Source organism: Thermobia domestica, chromosome 17 (genome assembly GCF_964235325.1).
Source record: "Thermobia domestica chromosome 17, izTheDome1.hap1.1, whole genome shotgun sequence".
NCBI classification, from domain to species: domain Eukaryota; kingdom Metazoa; phylum Arthropoda; class Insecta; order Zygentoma; family Lepismatidae; genus Thermobia; species Thermobia domestica.
In genome coordinates, this window is record NC_137470.1 from 148,924,489 (window position 1) to 148,938,944 (window position 14,456).

Below are 14,456 nucleotides of genomic sequence, written 5' to 3' on the forward strand. Positions count from 1 at the left end.
AGATATTATTAATGCAAAAAGACTGTAAATGTTACCAGCATTAAATACTTAGCGTCTGAAAGAGAATCAAAACATAATTAAATGAAAGGGGAAACTATATTAGTTAAATAGGAAAGAAAGTAGGGGAACCTGTAGCTTATATTTTCTCAACCCAAAATATTTATTGTTACATCAAGCTTTGTAGGAAAACCAAAACTGCAATGAAAACGAAACTAACTCATAGCTAAGGAATCAAAACTACAAACTGAAAGGTCATAACAAAATGACGAAATTATCAAATCATAGCCTACGTCTCCAATAGGCCTACACAAAAATAGCCAATTGCATTTAAGTTGTTTCTGATTGTAGTTTATGAATTGCAAAGAATTCCTCTGATAGGACTACTGTATAGCTAGAAGAGGAGTAAATATTATTACGAAGTTTAGTTGCGTTTTATTCGTACGCACCGCAAACTAGTTTGAAAATGTTTATCCTTTTGCTTCTACAAAGTACCATACCTGGAGGTCATCGTCAGAGTCACAGTTAATACACACGTAAAACAAGTTCTGCTTCCCTCAGTTTTCATAGGCTGATTCCGTACATCAAATGCACTGAAACCACTTCTCGCTACATGTACTCGCACTGTATGGATCGCCATAAGCTAAACACAATGTATCGTCGTCCTCTGAGGAAGAATCGTAATCTTCTTTGGACCTTCATTGACATTGTTTATAGGTGCAAAACTATTTGCTTGGGGAGTTCTTATAGCAAGAGCACCATGTCTTTTCAGAAATACCGGATACCAGTCTGGACCAGCAATGGCCTTTTCATTCCACGACCCTGGGCATTTCAATCCTAGCGCTTTTGCATAATTGTAAACCAAATCGCGAACCTCTTTTGTAGTGAGTCCAAATTATATGTGCGAAGCTTGTTTTGGTATGATACTAGTAATTCTTCCTAGTATTACGAAGAGTAACCTAATGTAGATGAGCATTGGTCGAACTGTAGTTCGCCATCTGTAACACCTGCACAAAATCTTGCCAATGTTCTGTAGTGGACATGAAATTCTTTAGCAGCTTTAGGCCTACGTATTGATATGAGGTTGTTATTTCTTTTCATAGCTCTTGCTGCAACCAGTAGATCTTCCATTGGTGGTGCTTTCCTCTCTGTCTTTCTTTTGTATATTCTCACCGTCTGCGAAACAGAGATAACCCTATCGTTTGTATCATACATAACACACAGTGGGGCACATTGTCACAGTGACAACATGCCCCGTCTTATTTGTGACAACTTGCCCCACGCGTCGCCATTACTCTTTTTACAAAATATATATACCAAACGACAAGATTAGGCGCATTCAAAGTAGCACATTATGAAGCTCTATTTGTAACCTACATAACACACACAAAAATATTTGCTTCTACCGCTTTCACGAACACACAAAACAGCAATTTCAGGACTGGGAAAATTTACATTCCGGCACTGAAAACAGACAAAGTTCAACTGACGCAGCATCGCTGTTCCCACGCATCTCCAAACGAGTGCAATTAGTAGTGACATCTAGTGAGTAAACAAGAAAGCAGCACCGGCGCGCTAATGTTTTCGCTTTTTTCAGAATTGCTACTGTGACAACGTGCCGCTTGTGACAATGTGCCCCGGTCTCCCCTACGTTTGACAAGTTTAAAGCCATATGTGCCGGTACTACCAGTAAATATGTAGTGCATTAGTAAAACTATTAGTATTATTTCTTACCTTTGATGGTAGCACAAGTATTCTTCAGTAAAATTTAGTTTTCCAACAATAACAGTTTAGTTCAGTTATTTGTTGGTACTCTTCAAATAAGCATTTTTTAGAATCAACACCAACAATAGCGTAAAAATTCTTGTCAAATTTAAAAAGCTTAATGCTCAGGGTTCCGAAAACTACGTAACACTTACTACTTCAAGTGCTGAATTCAAACTTCCGTACTAGTGGAAGTTTCGATGTACAGTAAAGAAAGCTGCATTTTCGAGGGGGAAAATAAGTCGCGAAAGAAATGCTCGGGAAATTTCCGCAATTGAACGCACAAAGCATCGGAACTGAATACTTCAACAATAAAACTATTTATTTTACGCTGGAAGATATTTAATTTCATTTAAGACATTTTGAAACATTTACTTTATAAAATATGAATTATATATTTGTTAATTGTTTTAAATTGATTTTCTGGAAAGAAACGTCTTGCAACAAATGCTCGGGAATTTCACCTAATTGAACGCACAAAATATCGAAAGTGACTTTCAAATAAAACCATTTATTTTACGCTGTTAAATTAATATATTTGGTGTTCATATTTAGCAAACGCCAGTGAGGCTTCTGGGATGATTCGATCGTCTGTCTGTACCACACATACTACTAGGTACCACCTTCGATGTTTTAAGTTTAAATTTTCAGGGTACAAGAACGAGACACACTAAATGTCCAGTATAGATTTTGGCGGCATACCAAAGTCTAATTTGAAAATGGTGGATTTAAAAAAAAAAAAAAAAAAAAAAAGCGGGTATCCACGCTTCAAAGTGCAATTTTCGGTCTTTTAAGTTGAAATTTTTAGAATATAAGCACGAGACACACTAAATTAGCTGTATATATTTTGGCGGCGATCTAAACTAAAATTTCAAAATGGCGGCCATTTTTTCAAAACAGCAGTGAATAGAAAATTGTTGCAAGTTGTGACAATGATAATCTTGAAATATAAATCCCATTTTAACACTTTTACCCCAAATACATTGAAATATTTCGAAAAAACCCAACTAAACCCGAAAAAACCCACATGGACCCAGGTGGGTTGGGCTTTTTTTTAAAAAAACTGGGTTTTTACAAATCCTGTAAGCAACTGTAGTTATCGTAAACGCTTGCAAATGCAAAAATTGGCACTCCACTGGCAACAAAGATGGCCGCTATTTAAGAATACTTGTACATACGACAACGGGAATGATGTTATTGACCTTCTGATACACAAGGGGCATCACACTCAAATTTTTATAATTTTCAGAGATGGTCAAGCAACCACTTCTGGACCACTTCGTATGGATTGACCCTCTGGCGGTGAGTTTTCTTCGGGTGGAGTATTCCGGAAACGCCATATGATTTTGTTCCTATTCCACAAAATCATTAATAACTGCAGCATAACATGATTTAGTTTAAGGTATTGGATCGAGAAAGTTTTGTGTGGTGGCCCATTCCCTTCTATTTACATTGTGAAACCAGTAGATGGTTAATCCTAGACTATACGCCATTTTCTCCCTTAATTTTGCACAAGGGAAGCTAAAATTCATAACAGTTCTTTAACTTATCTGTCATGTAACACAAACATAGGGTACTAGGGCCAGTTGTCACTAGATTACATTGGGTATGGTACGTACCACATCAGAGCATTACATATTAGAAAACATACGTCAAAAACTATTTCACAACTTGGCCTTATATGTCTAGAATAACAATCCTTAAGCTAAGATTATTATAAGGAACCACAATTAAAACCAGTTGAGAATGCTCGAAGAGCATTGCTAGAGCGAACTTGAAACGTTATCTTTTTTTTCGAAATTTATATAAAATTGTATATTAAATTTATTTGATTAAATTCGGCATTTATTCCAAAGTTGGGCGTCCGCTTTCGCCACGTTTTTTCGCTGTTATCTCCTTTCCACACTTTCTGCAATTTGTTATTAGGTTCATTAATCCGTGCTCTTCACAAACTTTTAAAAGATTTTGCTCGTAATCAACGTATTCCTTCACAAATGTTAAAACTAGTAATTCATTGCCCTTGTACATTCGCCATGTTGATAACATAAATGCTCGTTTCTTTCCCACAATGCATCTGTTCAGTTACCTTGCGCCAAGTAGTTCCCTCCGCTCGCCGTATAGTCCCATGTTTGTAACCGCTTATATATAACAAATAAACATATTTTTTGAGACTCTTATATATTATCAAGCACACAAACGATCAAATTATCCATATCTTTCCTGTAAATTTTAAAAATTTTGCTGGAAACGGACGCCCAACTTTGGAATTTAACCCTTAAATTCAATAGATAATACAATATAGATAATTATATTAATATATATTTTAATTGTAATAAAATAATTAGAAAATTATAACACAAATTGTAGGCAATTAATTAAATTATAAATATGATATTTAGATCTCCCGAAATCGGATTTTTTTTTTTTTTTTTTTTTTTTTTTTTTGGCCAATATCTCGGGAGCGGTAAGAGTGACGCGAAAAATTCCATCGCTTCTCTGGGATAGTTTTTGATGCTCTATCGAATGGTGGGCTATAAATTGAAAATATCGCAAATAACAGACACACACACACACACACACAGACAGACATTGAGAATTCAGTAACGAACCTTTAAGTTCGTTGAAAATCATTCTAAAGTTATAGAAAATAATAATTTCCTAAAAGATACAATATTTTAGCCTGCCCATACAAATTTATATGTCAGTTTTTAATATACAGCTCCTAGTTCTGTAAGTGCTAAACCTTCTGTATCCTAAATGTAATTAACCATCGTAATTTTTTCATCTGTTGTTAAAAGTAATCCCCTTACCAGCATTAGTGTAGCCAACAACAGCCACGAGAGGAAAATTGAGTGTTTTCCGTTTCTGTCTGAGCAACTCCCGTTTGTTCCGAAGTTTGATCAGAGCCTGCTTCAGCTTATGTTCCCTCGTAGCTAACAGTCTTTTCCTAACTTCAATAAACGTCTCTCCTTGCCCTCCAATGGCAGCCATTCCACCACCTAGGCGGTCTGTGTTTCCCTCATGCATACCTCTCAAACGTGACCTGTAACATAAACAAAATGAATTAACCAAATGACAGGCGTATTTTCTTTCTTCACACTACAAGTCTTCGCGTAGCTACCCTGGTGGTCTAGTGGCTAACGCATGCGCCTTTCGTGCACGTGATCCGGGATTCCATTCCTTGTGGCAAAGCGCTGAACGCAGTAGGTGCTTCTAGTTCCAGCTTAAACTGTAAGTTTACGTTTCATATAGCCTCTGTATGTACTGAAATCTGAACTCTGTAATGAACTCGGGACGCTAAACTTTAAAAAACTTCCACAGTATACTATTTGTATCAATTAAAACTACAGTTTTTACTAGACAATCATGATCTCTCACAGCAAAGCATCTAAATTAATGAGAAACAGCTTTGCAAACGACTATCTAAAAACCTAGTACGAGGTGTGATCAAAAAGTACGGTAAAACATTTTATTAAAAAAAAAAAAAAAAACAAAGTAACAAGTTTTAATGAAATTTGATTTAATCTCGTTCAAAGTACTGTCCTTGGCTAGCAATGCACTTATCCCAACGTTGAATCCATGATTGGAAGCATTTCTGGAAGGCTTCTTTTGGAAGGGCGTTCAGCTCCTCTGTCGTGGCCCTCTTAATGTCAGGAATGGTGTCAAAAAAGTTTTCCTTTATGCACGGTTTTAAGTTTTGGGAAGAGCCGGAAGTCGCATGGTGCTATACCTGGAGAGCACAGAGAATGTGGACAGACAGGAATATTTTTTCGGCGAAAAACTCGTGGATCGAAAGCAAAGTGTAGCACGGTGCGTTTTCGTGGTGAAGAAGGAAGTCATTTGCCCATTTAATCGGCGGTTAAAATGCTTTTCACGAACCCATACGAGATGTTTACTTATTCAGAAAGCTCTCGAATTCGCCTGTTTGAACAAATCATTTGTGCATTTTTTGCACGTTTTCATCTGCTTTTGACGTCGAAGGATGTGTCGATTGTTCCTTCTTTTCAACCGGCTCCTTGCCGCTTTTGAATGGCTCATACGACTTGTAAACAGTCTTCAGTGCTATCACTTAATAGCCATACACATTTCTTGAGCTTCTTTGACACTTCTTTGCAGCTTAGAGCGAGCGACAGACACTCTTAACACGTCCTCACTCTTCTGCCTCTGGAAGCCAACTGACATGTCACAACTCGTTCAAACTCGACACTCACTGTACCAAAGGTTTAGGTTACCGTAGTACTAGTACTAGTTGAAATGGATTCAACCTCGATAGATGGCACTGTGCAACTACATTCACCGTAGTTTTTGATCACACCCTGTACGTACCTTAAAAAAGGCCAATTTTAGTGGGTTCTGTAAAGAACTTTTGAAATGGTCCAAGTCAAAATAATTGTCATTAAGCTTATTTTAATAAAATACATATGAAGTCCAACAAAAATGAAAATTTAACATAATATCGATTCAGCAAACTAAAAACCTTTTCATTTGCAAGCACAACATTCACTTTCAAACTTAAATAATCAAATATTGGATATCAGTTTCCATCAAAGACATTCCAATAGAAAATGAAATCTTTGAGTTTTACGTCCCACGGTTATGCCGGTTAGGCTAAAGGAGACGGTGATGATGAGTAATGAATGAAATGGTGGAATGAAGAAAGTGGGAGGAAACGGGAGAACCCCGAGAAAACCCACGCACACGGTGTTTGTCCACCACAAAGAGGACTTGGCGGGGGCTGGGATTACATTCCAATGGAAGTACTTTATTTTTTCTTAAATACGAGGAACAGTTACACTGATCGAGTGAGTTTGTTTCCTAAAGCGTAAAAAGTTACCTTTAAAATATTATGTTTTAAAGTCCTCTTTACGTATTTTAACTTAGGTACAAAGATTTTAGGAAATCAAAACATCTAATTTTGAAATTAAGAATATAAAATACACATACAATTTAAGAGTAAGAGATAACCGAGATAATTTCGAAGAGTGTAATTCTATTTAACAACGGACAAATGAGGCAAATGACAACGAAAAAATACAGAAAAAGAACTATAAAATACTACACTACATATATATGTAAAGTAATTCTACAGAACAACACATCTTTCTAATAAGTATTATAGTACTCTAGTACTAATATATTTTCCATTTGTTACTTTACATGAAGCATAATCTACTATTTATTTGAAACAAATTATATTAGACCCTTCACGTTAGATACACGCCTTGTGCCCTTATTGCGCATTATTATTATTATAATATTGAACAATAGCCATAGGTGATGATACAAACTTACGTAAGCCCAGGCTACTCATCCAGTGCTCAAGAAACTACTGGAATTATGCGACACTCATGATGCTTTTAAAACTACCGTCTTTTCTTTCTTTCTTTTCTTGCACAATTTGAAGGAAGATTTAGAATTTAGATTTCTGGGATTTCTGCATCTAAGACCATTTAGCCCGTCATGTTTGGGGTATGACATCCCTCTGCGAGCACACTATCCGGGGAAAGGGAAGGAAGAAAGCGGCCTGGGATCTATAAGTTAGGTACCACCCCGGCATTTGCCTGGTGTGAATGAGGAAAACCCATGAAAACCTCATTCAGGGTGGCTGGCTTGAAAAAGCGTTTTACACTTTTTCGACCGAGTGCCCCCACCGGGAATCGAACCCGGGACCGCTTGCATTGAAGGTGAGAGCGTTAGCGACTACTACGCGGAGCCACACAATTTGAAGGAATTTCAGTAGAGGAGCATTTCACATCATTTGAAAGATTGGTTCTTTGGCTACAGGAAGGATATCACTATGTCATGTCATTTCTTAAAAAGGTTAGTTTCGGTTAATGTCTCAGATTACGAGGAAGACAGTTGTCTGTAAAAACTGAACTTGTAAGCTCTTCATATATATATATATATATATATATATATATATATATATATATATATATATATATATATATATATATATATATTCTCCCTCCCTTAAGTCCTACCGTCAAAATGAAATGAGAAATAACATCTCAGGCCCGAACCTTATCTATGTTAAAAATTTGATCTAGATTGATCGTTTGGTTCAAGAGTTATTGTTTTATTTATTTTTTAACTCCTCAATCCCCCTCCCCTAAGTTCTATCGTCAAAGTGATTAGATAAATACCATCCCAGGCTCGAATCTCATTTACGCTGAAAATTTGATCGAGGTCCGTTGGGTGATTCAAAGTTATTAAGTTTTATTCATTTCCATATATTTCCCCTCCTCCTCCCAATCTATAATCTACCGTCAAAGTACAATGATGCACTTCCCAGGTTCGAACCCCATCTATGTTGAAAATATGATCGAGATCTGTCGGGTGGTTCCAGAGATTAAGAGTCACAAACATAGTCACTTTCAATTTTATAATATAGACTAGCATCAATTACCCTCTTCGCTGGATTAAATTAAGAAAAAAATAGAAATATGTTCCGTTGGTCAGTCACTTTTTACTATTACTAAAGCGCTCTTTGATATCAGTCATTTTCGATGATTTCTATATATCCCATTCCTCTCCCTACGTTGCGGGCCACCGCATCGGAAGTGCATTGTTCATCTCAGTGACCCCGAAAAGTATTAATTCGACACTAATATCGGTCATTTTCGATCATTTTTAAATGTCTCTTCCCTCCCCATCTTTCAATTACACCATCAACATGATATGATAAAATCCATCTCAGGATTAAATTTCATCTAGGTTGTAAATTTGATCGAGATGTATCCGGTGGTTCAAGAGTTATTACGTTTTATTTATTTTTATATATCTGTCCCCTCCTTGACCCCTGCCCTAACTCCTACTGTCAAAGTGAAATGATAAAAAAAACATCTCAGGCCCGAACCTCTTCTATGTTAAAAATTTGATCGTTTGGTTCAAGAGTTAAGTTTTATTTGTTTTTTTTTTACTCCCCCTCCCCTAAGGTCTATCGTCAAAGTGAATAGATAAATACCATCCCCGACCCTCTACGATAAATACCAAACCTCTCTACGTTGAAAATTTGATCGAGATTGGTCCGGTGATTCAAGAGTGATGAAGTCACAAAGGCAGTCACTTTATTTTTTTTATTTTTTTACACATACCTTCCCCTCCGCTACGTTGCACCATCAAAGTTAAATGACAGATGTTATCCCAGGTCCGAGCGTCATCTACGTTGAAAATTTGATCAAGATTGGTTGGCTGGTTCAAGAGCTAAGTTTTATTTATTTTTATATGTAAATATCCCCTCCCCTCCCACTTCCCTAGGTTCTACGATCAAAGTAATATATATATTTTTTTTTAAATCCAGGCCCGAACCTTATCTATGTTGAAAATATGATCGAGATTGGTCGGGTGGTTCAAGAGTTATTAAATTTTATTTATTTTTAGAGATCTCTCCCTTACCCACCCCTAAGTTCTACCGTAAAAGTGAAAGGACAAAAAACACCCCAGGTCCAAACCTCATCCACGTTGAAAATTTGGTTAAGATCGGTGGGATGGTTTAAGCGTGATGAAGTCACAAAGACAGTCACTTTTATTTATTTTTTACATATCTCTCCTTCCCCCTCCCCTACGCTGCACCGTAAAAGTGATATGAGAAAACATCCCAGGCCTGAACTCTATCTATGTTGAAAGTTCAATCGAGATCGGTGGTTCAAGTTATTAAGTTTTGTTCATTTTTGTATATTTCTCTTCCTCCCTCCCCTAAGATCTACTGTCAAAGTGAAATGACGAAAGACTTCCCAGGTTTGAACCTCATCTAGGTTGAAAATTTGATTGAGATCGATCGGGTGGTTCAAGAGTTATTAACTCACGTAGTCACTTTTATTTTTATATATATTGATTTTAGTACAGTGAAACCTACGTTGGCCACCATAGATTACATTGAAAAGTGACCAACTTAGGCAGCTGACAACTTACAGAAAATAAGTGTGATTGGTGTATTTTTAGAATAGGATTTCTAGTATTACTTAATTGTAAAATTTTAATACGCAATGGCACGACAGCTACTTTTAAATAATGTATACAGAGTAATCATAACAATATACAGTACTAGAAAAATTACTACAGTATTACAGTATGTTTAATATAAATACGTTTTGAGAAATCTTAAGGGATTTCATATCTCAAAACCTCCGCTACCTTTCGACAAGGCGTCAGATGCTAATATTTGACAATTGAGATGGTTAGCTATAACCTCTGAGAATTTTCCGGTATTACTGAAGTTCCTCACTGATGAAAGGAGTCGATATAGGTTATGATTTCACCATTACAGACAGGGTAAACAAATACGTACTGTACAAATATTTCCTGCATTCCTGTACGTGCTTTTCCTTATTCACATCTTCCTTCACCACCCGTTTGTCAGGATAGTGTTCCGATAATTGACCTCCAAGAACATATCGTGGGAATCCATGCTTCTTTGTCTCCAGTCATAAATACAGAACATCTGTCTCTCATATGGGAATACGAAAGAGTTAAGAAAAATAACAAAACGGTATTTTACGTGGCCAAGACACGTAGGTAAATATATCATTATCATCATAGTGTAAACATTACTTCAATGCGGCCAACTTCCAAGATAGACAGGTGGCCAACTTACACGGTAATAATTACCGAATGTCTTATGGGAAAATGTAGGTTCAAGACGAATGAGGCCAAGACGAGCAGGTGGCCAAGTTGACAAATTTTACTGTATATTTTCCCCTCCTCCCCCTCCCCTATGTTCCTCCGTCAAAGTGAAATGATAAAAAACACCCCAGGCACGAACCGCATCTATGTTGAAAATTTGATCGAGACTGGTCGTTTGGTTCAAGAGTTATTAAATTTTATTTATCTTTTTATAACTCCCCCTCCATCCCTAAGTTCTATAGTCAAAGTGAATAGCTAAAAGCATTCCCAGGCTGGAACCGCATCTACGTCAAAAATTTGATTAAGATCGGTCGGGCGGTTCAAGAGATTAAGAGTCACAAACATAGTCACTTTCAATTTTATAATATAGACTAGCCTTTGGCTAGCTGGGGGCTCCGCTCCCAGTCTCCCACCTTGGCTCGGCCTACGGCCTCGCATCTCTTATGTATGAGGGTCATTCCATATAAAATCACCAAATTTGAAACTGAAATGTGGAACATATATTTTATTTTAAATTTTCTCCAAATATTGTACATGTGTTGTGGTGCTGAAACATAACACACCTGTAAAATTTTACAATTCTAATTCAAATGAGACTGCTGTAGGAGACATTCGAAATTTGGGAGTTTTGTGCAAAAAACACCCAAGTCCCCTTTCGACTTAAAGTACTGAAACCGCTAGATCTCTGTAGATATTGAAGCTATTTGAAAATGATTTTCACTAAAACAATCTTAGAATTTGTAGCATTTAAAATGAAAAATGAAATGAAATCTTTGAGTTTTACGTCCCACGGTTATGCCGGTTAGGCTAAAGGAGACGGTGATTATGAAAGATGAGTGAAATGGTGGAATGAAGAAAGTGGGAGGAAACGGGAGAACCCCGAGAAAACCCACGAGCACGGTGTTTGTCCACCACAAAGTTCACTTGGCGGGGGCTGGGATCGAACCCGGGACCCCAAGCACCAGAGGTGAATGCTCTACCACTGAGCCACCGCGCCCCCCAGCATTTAAAATGTTGTAGTAATGAACTTCTAAAGTGGGGTTAAGCATATGAATTTCACCATCAAAAAGAAAAAAATAATAAAATTTGGCAACTATTTCTGAAAAAGCCCCACCTAACACCAACCTCAAATTTTCAAAATAAGTAGCTCTGGTATTCCTCTTTAACATATAAAAAAAATTAGGAGGGTGTTTTTTGGTATGCTCAAGAAAAACAAATTATGACAATGTAAGTTGAGGGCGGATTTAGACACTTTTTGCACAAAACACCCAAATTTTCAATAACTGTTTCCAATTTTCCGTGTCGAAAATGTTTATAATTGTCAAGACTGATGTGACTGAATAATTGAAATGTGCCAGAAATTTGAAACTTCAAGTACCATTGCTGAAAGGACTCAGATTCTGTCATTAGTTCCAAAATCATGGACGACTATGAAAACTGTTGAAACATTTCAAACAACCGAGTGAGTATCTCATTCGTAAAGCCCAGAAGATCAGAAAACAGCATTGTATTCTAGCCAAACCTGGTTCTAAAAAAGGAATAGTATTCCTGCAAACACCTTTAATTTAGTCACAGAATTTTAGAACAGTGATGAAGTGCCTTGAAATGCTGGATTCAGTGTCAGTGTCAGTAAGCATGTAAATTTCACCATCAAAGAGAAAAAATAAGATAATGTCGAAATTTTTCAATTATTTCTGAAAAAGGCCCACCTAACATCAACCTCAAATTTTCAAAATAAGTAGCTCTGGTATTCCTGTGTATCATATACAAAAAAATTAGGAGGGTGTTTTTTGATATGTTGAAGGGGGAAAAAAAATTCAAGTCTCATATTATTCAATTTTCTAGTAATACGACTTGCACTGCTACGTATGTTCCTTTACAATGGTTGATGATTCTTATGAAAAAAAATAAAAAATAAAAAAACAAGTAGAAACTCTTCCTTAAATGTAATTTATAAAGTTATTTTAAAACAATATGTGCCTATTACGCAGCCTGTATAGTGCTGTTTGATTTAACAAAAGAAACACCGAACAATAGTGAACTATCGTTATATGTATAATAAATAACATGTTCGATTGATTGTAAGCAATTTGAAATATTGAGCCTAAAGTCTCTTATCACCAGTTTCAGAGGTCTCAGTAGCTTGAATTTCTTCTTCAGAATTTCTGCCAGCACCAGTTGAAATACTGGGTACTCCAATATTAATGATGCAGTTTTCGCATGGAATCCTGTGTCAGGTATTTTTGGCCAGAAAAACATTTTCTTGGATCCAAGGGGATGAAGGAAATTCACATTAGTCACGATGTGCCTGTGAATTCTCTACGATTTTTCCAATCCACCATTTCTCTTCAGAAATGCATGCAATAAACTGCTCACATGAAAGATTAATGTCTTTCGATTCTGCTCAAGTATTTAGAGTGAATATTGTCTTTGAAGAAGATAAATGACTCACTTCAAGTTTGAGCAGGCTGATGTGTTCATAATGATGAATTTCATGCGTCCCTTGCAACGTTATGGCTTTTCCAGTCTCTTTTGAAGCATTGGACGAATGTTTCCAACATATTCCAGCATAAAAAAGCGTTTTGTTGGTTTGACATTGGTTGTAGTGAGAAAATTTGAATAATACAACATTCACAACAGTAACAATCCGGTCATCCAGTGATCTCTGTAAACTAGCATGTTTCGCTAGACATTTCAGCGACTCACCTATACCATCACAAACACTTTTGCCGTGGCTTGTGGCAAAACAGTTCCACTCACAAGTAAATTTAAAAGCACTCATGCAGGCATAAGTCGACAAAGCTTTTTTTTTTTTAAGTCTTTATCCATCCCCAAAGTAGATAACGTGTTTAATCTAAGGAAAAACATCGTTAACATACTTCGAAAGAATAACTTGGAAAGCATAAAATGTAACTGTATCGTGCTTTAACATATCACTTATCACTGACACAACATAATGTAACATTTGATAAGAGTTACAAGATCTCTTAGGATGTTGCATTTAAAAAGATAAGACAGTTGTACAGCGGTGGACACTTCTAAATGGTACACCTTAGCCGTAAATCTCCATATGGCTGTACCATTTAGAACTGTCCCCCGCTGTACAGTTGAGTAGAATATTGGTCCAGTGCTACTCTTAAACTTCATCTTGAATAATACAGTAGTTTTCAGCAAAATCAACTATAATTAAGCATGATTTGTCATCCAAAGTCTCTATTGTGTGTATTTGAAATAGTCGCTCTGAGATTTGGCTATGAAGTGACGCTGCGCTAATTTGTCATTTTTTTTTTCCTACCAAAATCTTAATGAAGTCATCTGTATCTTTAATCATTGTCTCCATTTGGGTTCTGTCAGTTTGAATTCATTGTTTGTACTTATATCTCCTGGGTAAGACAGTTCTTTTAATGCACGAACGAGATACTCGGTTGATTGAAATGTTTCAACAGTTTTCATAGTCGTCCATGATTTTGGAACTAATGACAAAATCTGAGTCCCTTCAGTAATGGTACTTGAAATTTCAAATTTCTGGCATAATTCATTTATTCAATCACCTCAGTCTTGACAATTATAAACATTTTCAACACGGAATATTGGAAACAGTCATTGGAAATTGGGGGGGGGGGGTGCAAAAGTGCCTAAATCCACCCTCAATTTACACTGTCATAATTTGTTTTTCTTGAATGTACCAAAAAACACCCTCCTATTTTTTTATATATGTTAAAGAGGAACACCTGAGCTACTTATTTTGAAAATTTGAGGTTGATGTTAGGTGGGGCTTTTTCAGAAATAATTGCCAAATTTTGACTATTTTTTTCTTTCTTTTTTTTTTCTCTCTTTGATGGTGAAATTCATATGCTTAACCCCACTTGGGAAGTTCATTACTACAATGTTTTAAATGCTGCCAATTCTAATAGTGTTTTAGTGAAAACCATTTTCAAATAGCTTAAATATCTACAGAGATCTAGCGGATTCAGTATTTTAAGTCGAAGGCGGACTTAGGTGCTTTTTGCACAAAACTTCCAAATTTCGAATGGCTCCTATAGCAATCCCCTTTGAGGCAGAGCTGTAAA

The 14,456-nt window shown here is 36.4% G+C and overlaps 1 protein-coding gene across 4 annotated transcripts in view; it reads right to left on the minus strand.

The window, feature by feature from the left end:
• Positions 1 to 14,456, minus strand: part of LOC145674397 (putative GTP-binding protein 6) — a 138,862-nt gene that overhangs the window by 58,790 nt on the left and 65,616 nt on the right. For all 4 annotated transcript variants that reach the window (XM_081744400.1, XM_081744399.1, XM_081744398.1 and 1 more), the window contains exon 6: positions 4,572 to 4,804. In XM_081744400.1, coding sequence (XP_081600526.1) covers positions 4,572 to 4,804 — 233 coding nt within the window. The remainder of the gene's footprint in view (positions 1 to 4,571; positions 4,805 to 14,456) is intronic.